The following is a 14,648-nucleotide window of genomic DNA, read 5'->3' as shown; positions in this document are numbered from 1 at the left end:
CAGCCCTTTGCATTCTGCAACTGTAATATTACTTGTAATATCACCTCATTTTGGTCACTCAAGTGGCCGGCGTATCAATCTGCACCTCACGTCAACACAGGGAAACATGTTGTTGTAATTTTGTCCACAAATGATCAACGAACTGATAAGAACAAACATACGGTATTTTAGGTAAATCCTTGGTTTAAAGCACATCCTTAACTTATTGTCTGAAGCTGGTTTCTAATTAAGGCGTATGGCGAGGTAGATATGGCGCTTTGAAGCTGGACGTTTCCACTTCCAACCAAATAAATATACCGTATATATGCGCTTCCAGGAGTTTACGTACAGCACAGAAAGCCTCGGAGTCTCATCTACGTCGTGCTGAATCAATTTTTGGAGATTCAGTGGGTTCCTCTGGTTTGATTTAGCAGTTTTAACTTTGTCAAAACACTGCTTACTTCAACCGCACTTCATGTTGTTCTGTCTAAACCGGAAGTTCGGAGCAGAAATTATCAAAGATGGCGCCGCCCATGTTTCGCTCAAGAAACTTGTCTATACAATTTAATTGTTTTACTTTTGCTTAGGCACGCGATTCCAAAGTAAGCCTCCGTCGCGATTCAAGGAGTCTTGTAAACCATGTTTTTCATTCATTGTTTTTCATTAACACTGTTTTTCAAATCTTTGTACAGAGTGTTGATTTTACATTTAGGTCCCAATCACAACTAATAGAGGTTAAAGGGTAAAAAAAAAAAAAAAAAAAAAAAATAGGAAAGCATTTTTCTTTTTAATACAACTTGTAACCATGACAACCAATTAAAGCGTAATGAATTGAGAAGATCATCTTATTCATTAGATTTGAATTAAAGTATCTGTTCAGTATTAGCAAAGCCCACATTCATAGTTCGACAAATGTAGAACTCTGCTGATCTATCAGCTTCAATTTATTCTTTGAAGTTTTTTTGTCCAACTTGCTGTTTCAGTTGATTTACTCCATACAAGATGACACAGCTTCTGTCAAAAATAGACTTGACATTTCTTGAAAACAGAGTAGAGCAGAGGGCCCCTGGGAGGCACTGCGGTGGTTTTGGTAAAAGCACAATCAATGTCTAGACTTGCTATTACACGTCCACAATGGCTGGTCAGATTCGCATATTTTTGTTATCAAGTCACATCTTTGCCCAACTTTGGGAAACAAATGTTAGATGTTAGGAACCCAAAGGCTCAGGGTTCAAAGCACAATTGATACAAAGTACTCTAAGTTAAATGTATGCCTACTTGGGGGGGGTGTTGAATGTCTGATTTCTTTAGAACATATAAGCTCCCTTTTCTCAGAAGTCTGAGCACAACTACAAACCTTGAGACGGTTGTTGAAACTAAATACTAAAACTATGCATTAAATTGTCAGAATGATGAGTTATAACTCTCACAGTTCTAGTAAAATGCAACATGGGGTAATAGCAGGAGCAAAGTGAAATATCTGTGTGTTACCTGTGCCTCTGTTATGAGCCCAGGATGTGTGTGCGCGCCGTCACTGCTGTAGTGCAGTGGCAGGCTCTGACACAGCTGCCCCAGCAGCATGGCTACTTCCTTCATGCTCCGCCAGCAACACACCAGCACCATCTGGGCTGTCACCCTGTAGCCCTCACCACCTGCAGCATGCCCACACACATGCACGTGCACAAACACACAAAGGGAAAAGGGAAGTTTCATCACTTTTCCAGGACACAGAAAGTGGAGGATGAGGGGAAGGGGGGGAAAAAAAAAAAAAGGACAACCGCTGCCCCCGTCAGGACATTACTAACATAGCAGCTAGAATCAATGTAATGAATTAGTTATATCAAATCAAAAACAAATCGAATGTACAGGTCATTAGCAAAATTAGCATATTGTGATAAAGTTCATTTTCTGTAATGTACTGATAACCATTAGACTTTCATATATTTTATATTCATTACACACAACTGAAGTAGTTCAAGCCTTTTATTGTTTTAATATTGATGATTTTGGCAAAAAAAGTCAATTTAAACCAAAAATCCCTATCTCTAAAAATTAGCATATCATGAAAAGGTACTCTAAAGAAGCTACTAACCTAATACTCTGAATAAACGGATTAACTCAAAACACCTGCGAAAGACTCCTGAGGCTTTTAAAAACTCCCAGCCTGGTTCATTACTCAAAACTAGGGTTGTACCGATCATGTTTTTTTGCTCCCGATCCGATCCCGATCGTTTTAGTTTGAGTATTTGCCGATCCCGATATTTCCCGATCCGATTGTTTTTTTTTTTTGCTCCCGATTCAATTTCAATCATTCCCGATAATTTTTCCCGATCATATACATTTTGGCAATTCATTAAGAAAAAAATGAATAAAACTCGGACAAATATATACATTCAACATACAGTACATAAGTACTGTATTTGTTTATTATGACAATAAATCCTCAAGATAGCATTTACATTATTAACATTCTTCCTGTGAGAGGGATCCACGGTAGAGCCTAGTTCGGGCCTAAAAAATCCAGCCCGACCTGACACGGCCCGCTGGTATTGAGGCCCGACCCGGCCCGAGCTCGATCACTTAACTAGATTTGCAGGCCCGAGCCCAAAAAACCCGATTTTTTATTTTATTTTTTTTTTTTTTTGAGTGACGCGGAAAAAACGCAGCAGCAGCAATTTATTTTCATTTCTTCGAGTTGGCAGAAAAAAACGCAAGTTTTCTTAATGTTTAAATAATCTACATGTTTTTTTGAGAATTATCAAAGCATTCACACAACGAAATAACGCTGGGAAAGTTTGTTAAACATATTTCTGAGTGTGTGGGATATTGTTCCCACATGGACGCGCCTCTCTGACAAGGAAATGAAAATGAGGGCGGCGCCTCGGCCGTGCGCAAACGGTACAGCGGGAGGACAAAAAGAAAAAGCGGCCGGCGCCACGGCGTTCGTGCACACGCACAAGCAAAAGCGCAATACAGAGAGCCTGCTCTCCATTTTTTGTTTTTAATTTTTTTTGGAGTGACACGGAAAAAACGCAGCAGCAGCAATTTATTTTCATTTCTTCGAGCTGGCAGAAAAAAACGCAAGTTTTCTTAATGTTTAAATAATCTACATATTTTTTTGAGAATTATCAAAGCATTCACACAACGAAATAACGCTGGGAAAGTTTGTTAAACATATTTCTGAGTGTGTGGGATATTGTTCTCACATGGACGTGCCTCTCTGACAAGGAAATGAAAATGAGGGCGGCGCCTCGGCCGTGCGCAAACGGTACAGCGGGAGGACAAGAAGAAAAAGCGGCCGGCGCCACGGCGTTCGTGCACACGCACAAGCAAAAGCGCAATACAGAGAGCCTGCTCTCCTTTTTTTTTTTTTTTTTTTTTTTTTTAAATAATTTATTAGTCCGGCATGGCGGCCCGACCTGACCCGAACGTGAATGCTTAAAATGTGGGCCCGACCCGACCCGACATTCGGGTTCGGGCACAAAATCTAACCTCTAATCCACGGATAGAAAGACTTGTAATTCTTAAAGGACAAATGTCACTTTGTATATTGTGACTAAATATTGCCATTTAGTGTATTTGTTGAGCTTTCAGTAAATGATACTGAAGCCATCTAACTGTTCTGCCCAAATGCATGATGGGAAGTGCAACCATGCCTGTGCGTAGTGGCACCAATTGATATATCTTCTCTGCGTTGGGAAGTAACATAGGGTGTTAAGGAAAAGATCAACCATTACCATTCTTCCCCACATTGCTTCCCACGATATTTCTAATTGTTGAGAGAGGGATTTTAAGGCTTTTGCCAATTAAAAAGAGGCTCCAAAGACTGCCAAAATTCTCTCTACTCATTTTACGATGCCTGTTAGCTCTATATATAGGTAAAACGGCGCCATTATAGATTGAACGCGACAACGCGTGAGTGGGTCGTGCAGCTCATGCGTTAATTGCTTTAAATATTTTAACGTGATTAACTTTAAAAAAATTAATTACCGCCAATTAAGCAATAAATTTGATAGCCCTAGTTTAGGCCAAAACTAAAGACTCTGGATGAATGTAAGACATTTTGTCTGTAACGTTAAATACAATTAGAATACGATTTAATTAAAAAATATATATATATTAAAAAAAAGGCATGTCCGATATTTTTTTGCCGATTCCGATACTTTGAAAATGACGTGATCGGACCCGATCGATCGGGTACTCAAACCGCAATCATGGACAAGACTGCCGACCTGACTGCTGTCCAGAAGGCCATCACTGACACCCTCAGGCAAGAGGCTAAGACACGGAAAGAAATTTCTGAGCGAATAGGCTGTTCCCAGAGTGCTGTATCAAGGCACCTCAGTGGGAAGTCTGTGGGAAGAAAAAAGTGTGGCAGGAAACGCTGCACAACCAGAAGAGGTGACCACACCTTGAGAAAGATTGTGGAGAAGGGCCGACTCCAGACCTTGGGGGACCTGCAGAAACAGTGGACTGAGTCTGGAGTAGAAACATCCAGAGCCACCGTGCACAGGCGTGTGCTGGAAATGGGCTACAGGTGCCGCATTCCTCAGGTCAAGCCACTTTTGAACCTGAAACAGCGGCAGAAGCGCCTGACCTGGGCTACAGAGAAGCAGCACTGGACTGTTGCTCAGTGGTCCAAAGTACTTTTTTCAGATGAAAGCAAATTTTGCATGTCATTCGGAAATCAAGGTGCCAGAGTTTGGAGGAAGACTGGGGAGAAGGAAATGCCAAAATGCCTGAAGTACAGTGTCAAGTACCCACAGTCAGTGATGGTCTAGGGTGCCATGTCAGCTGCTGGTGTTGGTCTACTGTGTTTTATCAAGGGCAGGGTCAATGCAGCTAGCTATCAGATTTTGCAGCACTTCATGCTACCATCTGCTGAAAAGCTTTATGGAGATGGAGATTTCATTTTTCAGCACGACCTGGCACCTGCTCACAGTGACAAAACCACTGGTAAATGGTTTACTGACCATGGCATTACTGTGCTCCATTGGACTGCCAACTCTCCTGACCTGAACCCCATTGAGAATCTGTGGGATATTGTGAAGAGGAAGTTGAGAGACACCAGACCCAACACTGTGGATGAGCTTAAGGCCGCTATCGAAGCATCCTGGGCCTTCATAACACCTCAGCAGTGCCACAGGTTGATTGCCTCCATGCCACGCCGCATTGAAGCAGTCATTTCTGCAAAAGAATTCCCGACCAAGTATTAAGTGCATCGCTGATAGAATTAAAAAACACATTTTTGTATTGGTCAGATGAAATATGCTAATTTTTTGAGATAGGGATTTTTGGTTTTTCTTGACTTTTTTGCCAAAATCCTAAATATTAAAACAATAAAAGGCTTGAACTACTTCAGTTGTGTGTAATGAATCTAAAATATATTAAAGTCTAATGTTTATCAGTACATTACAGAAAATAATGAACTTTATCACAATATGCTATTTTTTGGAGAAGGACTAGTATTTCTTTAGCCCTTTACAAAAACCCGAAAGGTCCTCAAAGTGCTTTACAACAATGATAAATATAGATCATGATAAATAAAAGGCAGGAAAGTACTACACAATGAATTAAGAAAGAAAAACAACGCGATAAAAGTCAAAACAGCAAATAAAACATAACATTTCGAAAACATGAAAACCCTTAAGAAATAAAAACAGGCTACACTAGCCTGGAGAAAAAGCAAGTCTAAAAAAAGTGGGTCTTTAACCGTGATTTAAAATGGCCTAGATTCGTAATGGTGCGGATTTCAGGGGGCAGGCTATCCCGCAACCTCGGAAAAATCGGTGACCCCATTGTTTAAGTCTCGAGTTTGGAACTTGCAGAAGAAGCTGGCCGGTAGAACGAAGAGCCCTAGCAGAGTTAAAAATCTCCAACAAATAAGAAGGAGCCAGGCCAGTAATAGAATTAAAAACAAACAGTAAAATCCATTCTGAAATTAACTGGAAGCCAGTGGAGCGATGATACCACAGCGGTAATAAAGTATGTTCAAGTCTGGGTGTACCGGTTAAAAATCGAGCAGTAGCATTTTGAACAACTTGCAGCACTTGATAAATAGAGAACTTGGGAAGACCAACATAAAGTGCATACCAGTAGTCCAGTCTTGAGCTTATAAAGGCATGAATTGCTTTTTCAAGGAAGTGGCGACAGAGGAAAGGCTTTACTTTGGCCAAGAGACGGAGCTGGAAAAAACTTGCTCTTACAACAGAACTAATCTGTTTTTCAAAGTTGAGCCTGCTATTGAATATCACTCCGAGATTTTTAGCGCGTGTCTTAAAGTGATCCTCTAGTTTTAAGACAAGTAATTCTTAAAAGATACATCTTAGTATGAGTTATAATAATTTGACATTAAATCCTTCTTATTGTTTTCGTTTTAATAAAATTTGTAAAATTATTTTAACTGATTGTTCGCCATGGTTGTTGACGTCGCAGTGCTGTGACGTCACAAGTCCCGCTGCCGGACTTCAGCGTGTCATTCATTAGCAACATGTCGTCGGTTCGTCCCTTCCAATTTGAACCAGAGCGAAAAAGTGAAGAGCAGGACAGCACTGTCGGTCGTTCACAAGATGAGCAGCTAAGGGGAAATGCAGAGCAAGAAATACCTGATGAGGCAAGAGTTGGGCTAAACTTCTGGTGTACTTGCGGCAAGTGCATCTCGATGACAACGGAGCGAGAGAGCGTATGTTGTCGAGAACTCAGGAAAATAGTTGGAACAGCATTTGGTTTTAGTCTGCGCTTATATCTAGCCGCTCCGGTGAGATCTTTCATTAGTTGTCATCTACTAAAATCCTCAAACGCGGTAGGAGAAAAATGGCGACAACAAAGCCTTGGTTGTTTGGGAAGATTTGCTTGTCTACAGGCATTTTCCCAAACCTTTCTCCTCTTCTTGTCAACAGGAAATTTGTGGAGACTCGCATCACTCTCCTTGTTTCCATTTGACTCGAAATTGCATCCATAAGCAGCACATCGAGGCATTTTACTTCGCGAGTTAAGCCAGTAATACACAGTTGTTGTACACACGCTACACGATTGGAAAAATATCATCTACGTCATCACTCCGCGCCCGCAGAACATGGCGCCAACTATCGGTCAAAATATGCACTAAATATTATAAAATACAGTGCCTTGCAAAAGTATTCGGCCCCCTTGAATCTTGCAACCTTTCGCCACATTTCAGGCTTCAAACATAAAGATATGAAATTTAATTTTTTTGTCAAGAATCAACAACAAGTGGGACACAATCGTGAAGTGGAACAACAATTATTGGATAATTTAAACTTTTACCCCCCATGAGTCATCACCTTATCGTGGTGGAGGGGTTTGCGTGTCTCAATGATCCTAGGAGCTATGTTGTCTGGGGCTTTAAGCCCCTGGTAGGGTCACCCATGGCAAACAGGTCCTAGGTGAGAGGCCAGACAAAGTATGGCTCAAAAAGACCCCTTATGATGAGCAAGATTATTGAACCCCAGTTTCCCTTGCCCGGACGCGGGTTACCGGGGCCCCCCTCTGGAGCCAGGCCTGGAGGTGGGGCTCGAAGGCAAGCGTCTGGTGGCCGGGCCTGTCCCCATGGGGCCCGGCCGGGCTCAGCCCGAAAAGGCAACGTGGGTTCCCCTTCCCATGGGCTCACCACCTGTGGGAGGGGCCAAAGGGGTCGGGTGCGTAGGGAGTTGGGCGGCAGCCAAAGGCGGGGGCCTTGGCGGTCCGACCCCCAGCTGCTGAAGCTAACTCTTGGGACATGGAATGTCACCTCTCTGGCAGGGAAGGAGCCTGAGCTGGTGTGTGAGGCAGAGAAGTTCCGACTAGATATAGTCGGACTCTCCTCCACACACAGCTTGGGTTCTGGTACCAATCCTCTCGAGAGGGGTTGGACTCTCTTCCACTCTGGAGTTGCCCATGGTGAGAGGCGCCGGGCAGGTGTGGGCATACTTATTGCCCCCCGGCTTGGCGCCTGTACGTTGGGGTTTACCCCGGTAGACGAGAGGGTAGCCTCCCTCCGCCTTCGGGTGGGGGGACGGGTTCTAACTGTTGTTTGTGCTTATGCACCGAACAGCAGTTCAGAATACCCACCCTTTTTGGAGTCCTTGGAGGGTGTGCTAGAGAGCGCCCCCTCTGGGGACTCCCTCGTTCTACTGGGGGACTTCAACGCTCACGTGGGCAATGACAGTGAGACCTGGAGGGGCGTGATTGGGAGGAACGGCCCCCCCGATCAGAACCCGAGTGGTGTTCTGTTATTGGACTTCTGTGCTCGTCACGGTTTGTCTATAACGAACACCATGTTCAAACATAGGGGTGTCCATATGTGCACTTGGCACCAGGACACCCTAGGCCGCAGTTCGATGATCGACTTCGTAATCGTGTCATCGGACTTGCGGCCGCATGTTTTGGACACTCGGGTGAAGAGAGGGGCGGAGCTGTCAACCGATCACCACCTGGTGGTGTGTTGGCTCCGATGGCGGGGGAAGATGCTGGCCAGACCTGGCAGGCCCAAACGTATTGTGAGGGTCTGCTGGGAACGTCTGGCAGAATCCCCTGTCAGAAAGAGTTTCAACACCCACCTCCGGCAGAACTTCTCCCTTGTCCCGGGGGAGGTGGGGGACATTGAGTCCGAGTGGGCCATGTTCCGCACCTCCATTGTTGAGGCGGCCGATCAGAGCTGTGGCCGTAAGGTGGTTGGTGCCTGTCGTGGCGGCAATCCCCGAACCCGCTGGTGGACACCAGCGGTAAGGGATGCCGTCAAGCTGAAGAAGGAGGCCTATCGGGCCTTTTTGGCCTGTGGGACTCCGGAGGCAGCTGACAGGTACCGGCTGGCCAAGCGGACTGCGGCCTCGGCGGTCGCCGAGGCAAAAACTCGGACATGGGAGGAGTTCGGTGAGGCCATGGAAAATGACTTCCGGATGGCTTCGAGGAAATTCTGGTCCACCATCCGGCGTCTGAGGAGAGGAAAGCAGTGCACTATTAACACTGTGTATAGTGAAGATGGTGTACTGCTGACCTCGACTCGGGACGTCGTGAGTCGGTGGAGAGAATACTTCGAAGCCCTCCTCAATTCCACCGACAAGCCTTCCTTTGAGGAAGCAGAGTCTGGGGACTCTGAGGTGGGCTCTTCGATCTCTGGGGTTGAAGTCACTGAGGCGGTTGGTAAGCTCCTCGGTGGCAAGGCCCCGGGGGTGGATGAGATCCGCCCGGAGTTCCTAAAGGCTCTGGATGTTGTAGGGCTGTCATGGCTGACACGCCTCTACAACATCGCGTGGACATCGGGGACAGTGCCTCTGGATTGGCAGACCGGGGTGGTGGTCCCCCTTTTTAAAAAGGGGGACCGGAGGGTGTGTTCCAATTATAGAGGAATCACACTCCTCAGCCTCCCCGGTAAAGTCTATTCAGGGGTGCTGGAGAGGAGGGTCCGTCGGGAAGTCGAATCTCGGATTCAGGAGGAGCAGTGTGGTTTTCGTCCCGGCCGTGGAACAGTGGACCAGCTCTACACCCTCAGCAGGGTCCTCGAGGGTGCATGGGAGTTCGCCCAACCAGTCTACATGTGTTTTGTGGATTTGGAGAAGGCGTTCGACCGTGTGCCTAGGGGAATCCTGTGGAGGGTGCTCCGGGAGTACGGGGTACCGAGCCCCTTGGTAAGGGCTGTTCGGTCCCTGTACGACCGGTGTCAGAGTCTGGTCCGCATTGCCGGCAGTAAGTCGAATTCGTTCCCAGTGAGGGTTGGACTCCGCCAAGGCTGCCCTTTGTCACCGATTTTGTTCATAACTTTTATGGACAGAATTTCTAGGCGCAGCCGAAGCGTTGAGGGGGTCCGGTTTGGTGACCTCAGCATTGAATCTCTGCTTTTTGCAGATGATTTAGTGCTGTTGGCTTCATCAAGCCGTGACCTCCAACTCTCACTGGAGCGGTTCGCAGCTGAGTGTGAAGCGGTTGGGATGAAGATCAGCACCTCCAAATCCGAGACCATGGTCCTCAGTCGGAAAAGGGTGGAGTGCCCTCTCCGGGTCGGGGATGAGATCCTGCCCCAAGTGGAGGAGTTCAAGTATCTTGGGGTCTTGTTCACGAGTGACGGTAGGAGGGAGCGGGGGATCGACAGACGAATCGGTGCGGCGTCTGCAGTAATGCGGACGCTGCACCGGTCCGTAGTGGTGAAGAAGGAGCTGAGCCGAAAGGCAAAGCTCTCGATTTACCAGTCGATCTACGTTCCTGCCCTCACCTATGGTCACGAGCTTTGGGTCGTGACCGAAAGAACAAGATCCCGGATACAAGCGGCCGAAATGAGTTTCCTCCGCAGGGTGTCCGGGCTCTCCCTTAGAGATAGGGTGAGAAGCTCGGTCATCCGGGAGGGACTCGGCGTCGAGCCGCTACTCCTCCGCGTAGAGAGGAGCCAGCTGAGGTGGCTCGGGCATCTGGTTCGGATGCCTCCCGGACGCCTCCCTGGAGAGGTGTTCCGGGCATGTCCCACCGGCGGGAGGCCCCGGGGACGACCCAGGACACGCTGGAGAGACTATGTCTCTCGGCTGGCCTGGGAACGCCTTGGGATCCCGCCGGAGGAGCTGGTTGAAGTGGCTGGGGAGAGGGAAGTCTGGGCTTCCCTGTTAAAGCTGCTGCCCCCGCGACCCGACCCCGGAACAAGCGGAAGATAATGGATGGATGGATGGATTAAACTTTTTTAACAAATAAAAAACTGAAAAGTGGGGCGTGCAATATTATTCGGCCCCTTTACTTTCAGTGCAGCAAACTCACTCCAGAAGTTCAGTGAGGATCTCTGGATGATCCAATGTTGTCCTAAATGACCGATGATGATAAATAGAATCGACCTGTGTGTAATCAAGTCTCCGTATAAATGCACCTGCTCTGTGATAGTCTCAGGGTTCTGTTTAAGGTGCAGAGAGCATTATGAAAACCAAGGAACACACCAGGCAGGTCCGAGATACTGTTGTGGAGAAGTTTAAAGCCGGATTTGGATACAAAAAGATTTCCCAAGCTTTAAACATCTCAAGGAGCACTGTGCAAGCCATCATATTGAAATGGAAGGAGCATCAGACCACTGCAAATCTACCAAGACCCGGCCGTCCTTCCAAACTTTCTTCTCAAACAAGGAGAAAACTGATCAGAGATGCAGCCAAGAGGCCCATGATCACTCTGGATGAACTGCAGAGATCTACAGCTGAGGTGGGAGAGTCTGTCCATAGGACAACAATCAGTCGTACACTGCACAAATCTGGCCTTTATGGAAGTGTGGCAAGAAGAAAGCCATTTCTCAAAGATATCCATAAAAAGTCTCGTTTAAAGTTTGCCACAAGCCACCTGGGAGACACACCAAACATGTGGAAGAAGGTGCTCTGGTCAGATGAAACCAAAATTGAACTTTTTGGCCACAATGCAAAACGATATGTTTGGCGTAAAAGCAACACAGCTCATCACCCTGAAAACACCATCCCCACTGTCAAACATGGTGGTGGCAGCATCATGGTTTGGGCCTGCTTTTCTTCAGCAGGGACAGGGAAGATGGTTAAAATTGACGGGAAGATGGATGCAGCCAAATACAGGAACATTCTGGAAGAAAACCTGTTGGTATCTGCACAAGACCTGAGACTGGGACGGAGATTTATCTTTCAACAGGACAATGATCCAAAACATAAAGCCAAATCTACAATGGAATGGTTAAAAAATAAACGTATCCAGGTGTTAGAATGGCCAAGTCAAAGTCCAGACCTGAATCCAATCGAGAATCTTTGGAAAGAGCTGAAGACTGCTGTTCACAAACACTCTCCATCCAACCTCACTGAGCTCGAGCTGTTTTGCAAGGAAGAATGGGCAAGAATGTCAGTCTCTCGATGTGCAAAACTGATAGAAACATACCCCAAGCGACTTGCAGCTGTAATTGGAGCAAAAGGTGGCGCTACAAAGTATTAACGCAAGGGGGCCGAATAATATTGCACGCCCCACTTTTCAGTTTTTTATTTGTTAAAAAAGTTTAAATTATCCAATAAATTTTGTTCCACTTCATGATTGTGTCCCACTTGTTGTTGATTCTTGACAAAAAAATTAAAATTTTATATCTTTATGTTTGAAGCCTGAAATGTGGCGAAAGGTTGCAAGGTTCAAGGGGGCCGAATACTTTTGCAAGGCACTGTATTTCCATTGATTTAACATTTTATGTGTTTCTAACGACATATTTTAATACAAGAGAACAATTGTGGTTTATTAGAGCCTACATGTCTTTAAAATCGAGGATTACTTTAAAAAAGGGAGCCAAAGCGCCAGAGTTGGGGCTCAAGGGCATTCATCATGGAAGGTGTGCCAAAAGTAATATATTCAGTTTTTCTCTCATTAAGATTTTAAAAGTTTTGCATTAGCCACTGGTTCACATCGGAAATGCACTCTGCAATTTAGCGAGAGCAGTTTGGTCGATGGGTCTCAGGGGCAAATACAGCTGCAGGTCATCGGCATAGAAATAAAAAGAGATTTTTTTTTTTTTTTAATTGATCCTAAAGGTAGCAGATTAAGTGCTAACAGAACAGGCCCTAAAATATAGTATTTATATAGTATATATATATAGTATTTTGTGGGGAGGAAAATTCCCCAATCATTAACGAGAAGGCTCTATGTTCCAGGCATGATTGAAACCATTGTAGAGCGTTACCAAGGAGACCTGTAAATTGCTCTAAACGAGATACAAGGAATGTACGGTTGACTGTATCGAGTGCTGCTGTGAGGTCTAGTAAAACAAGGACAGCTGGGTTTCCATGATCCACAGAAAGGGCAATGTCGTTGTGCACTTTTAACAGTGCTGACTGAGTGTTGTGTCTGGACCTGAAGCCTGATTGAAACTTGTCAAGGGTGGAGTTTGTCTCTGAGAACATTTGCAATTGAACAAAAACAACTTTTTCTACAACTTTAGAAAGGAAAGTCAAGTGGGAGACGGGTCTAAAATTGTTATATGACACTTAAAATATAAAATCGTGGTTGTTCAGTCATGCCAACTTTACTAGCATACAGTTTCTCTCCCCACTGCACTTGTCATATAACAAATGGACACCCACATTAACACAGTAACAGTAACTTACATAATAATGAGTAAACTTTAACAATCCACCTACACTACAGCATTTCTGTTTTGTTACCTAGCTTGACCAGCTTTAAGACACTTGAGCGGAAATGGGAGTGGGTGTTTTCAAAATGTGTGGAACGTACCGGTGGCTAGTGATACTTTGGTTTTTTTCTGAGTTTCTTCCTGATCCTCTTCATCATGTGCATCCAGCTCTCTGGCACTGGTGAAGAAATCATTGGTGTCCCTTGGCTGAATCTCCTGCAGGACCCTCTGTAGTCCTGCTGATGTGTCTGTAATGTATACAAACACACACAGTCAATGTAGGGAGTAACTGTAGAAAAAAAAAATGGCGTCATTAACTCATTACTTTTTTCTACATTTGCAATTGGACGAATTATTACTTTGAATCATGACACCGCCATTGAAGTTGTATTCACCAGTCCACTTCCAAGATTGCTGTTTTCCAACATTACGCAGCCCAACTGAACATTTCGGTGTTGTTTTCATCAACGATGACGATAATAAGCCTGTCGCAATATGCAATAATTCCATTTATCGCACGATAAATAAAAATGACGGCGGTAGTTTTTCCGCTGCGATTTATCGCCTCGCGTGCACGTGCGTGCGCGCGTGCGGCAGACATGCTGTTAAAAGTTCGGATTCCTTGTTACCAACTGCGCAAAATGCATCTTGTCTCCAGGTCCGGCAAAAAAACAGCGCCGGAGCCAATCGTTCCCATTATATCCTATTGTTCAACGTATACCGGGCGTGTCAGTGCTCCGGATTGACTGAGGACCATCTCTGGCGTGCCGTTGTTGTTGACGTATGGGCACTCCCGTCAGGGGTGACATTTCACGCGGAGCGGCTATTTTTCGGCACAACACCGGATATTTGAGTGGCAAATTAAGAGCGCTGTGCTTCAAACTCGTCCTGTTTATGAAAGTCGATTGTCCTATGCTGTTGTTGTACAGTAATAAGCAGACGTGACTTATGTGGCGTTTGCTAACTTTTTAATGTGCGCACACACTAGATATCATGAAATAGCAAACTAGATGTGCTACGTCCCATGCCATTGGCTACGTGATCCCAGAGTGATTATGGGACACGTAGTCCATATACTACATCGATGAATTATAAACCGCAATGACTGAATGGAAGTTAAGAATGCCAAATCAATCCATACCAGTGACTATAGATAATGCTGCAAATATTGTTAATTCAGTAACGTGACACACATGGATTCGGACCACAAATAGGATGTCTTGCTCATGTGGTAAACCTAGCTGCTAAGAGAACTGTAGCAATCAACAGTGTGCCACGCCTCACTTTACAAACAGTAAAGATTGTTCTCAGCACTTTTATACTAAATTTCTTCAGATCAGTAAGAAGTAAGCACATAGATATTATGCACTAAAATGCATGTTCATATGACGGCAGTTTAATTTTTGCTCGTTTGAAAAAAAAAAAAAAAAAAAAAAAAAAAAAAAAAAAACGAAACAAAAAATACAGTTGATTTTTTTTTTTTCAGAGCATTTAATGTATTGAATCGGATCGAAAATAGTGTCCCCCGTATCAAAAATCGTACCAAACCGTGACTTAACTGTATCGTTGCATCACTATG

The 14,648-nt window shown here is 45.0% G+C and overlaps 1 protein-coding gene across 1 annotated transcript in view; it reads right to left on the bottom strand.

The window, feature by feature from the left end:
• Positions 1-14,648, bottom strand: part of thada (THADA armadillo repeat containing) — a 167,672-nt gene that overhangs the window by 133,180 nt on the left and 19,844 nt on the right. The window contains exons 20-21 of the mRNA XM_057847681.1: positions 13,171-13,317; positions 1,471-1,631 (exon numbers count right to left, since the gene is read on the bottom strand). Coding sequence (XP_057703664.1) covers positions 1,471-1,631; positions 13,171-13,317 — 308 coding nt within the window. The remainder of the gene's footprint in view (positions 1-1,470; positions 1,632-13,170; positions 13,318-14,648) is intronic.

Source organism: Corythoichthys intestinalis, chromosome 10 (genome assembly GCF_030265065.1).
Source record: "Corythoichthys intestinalis isolate RoL2023-P3 chromosome 10, ASM3026506v1, whole genome shotgun sequence".
NCBI classification, from domain to species: domain Eukaryota; kingdom Metazoa; phylum Chordata; class Actinopteri; order Syngnathiformes; family Syngnathidae; genus Corythoichthys; species Corythoichthys intestinalis.
Note: the sequence above shows the minus strand (reverse complement) of the source record. Positions and strands in the feature narration are given on the sequence as shown.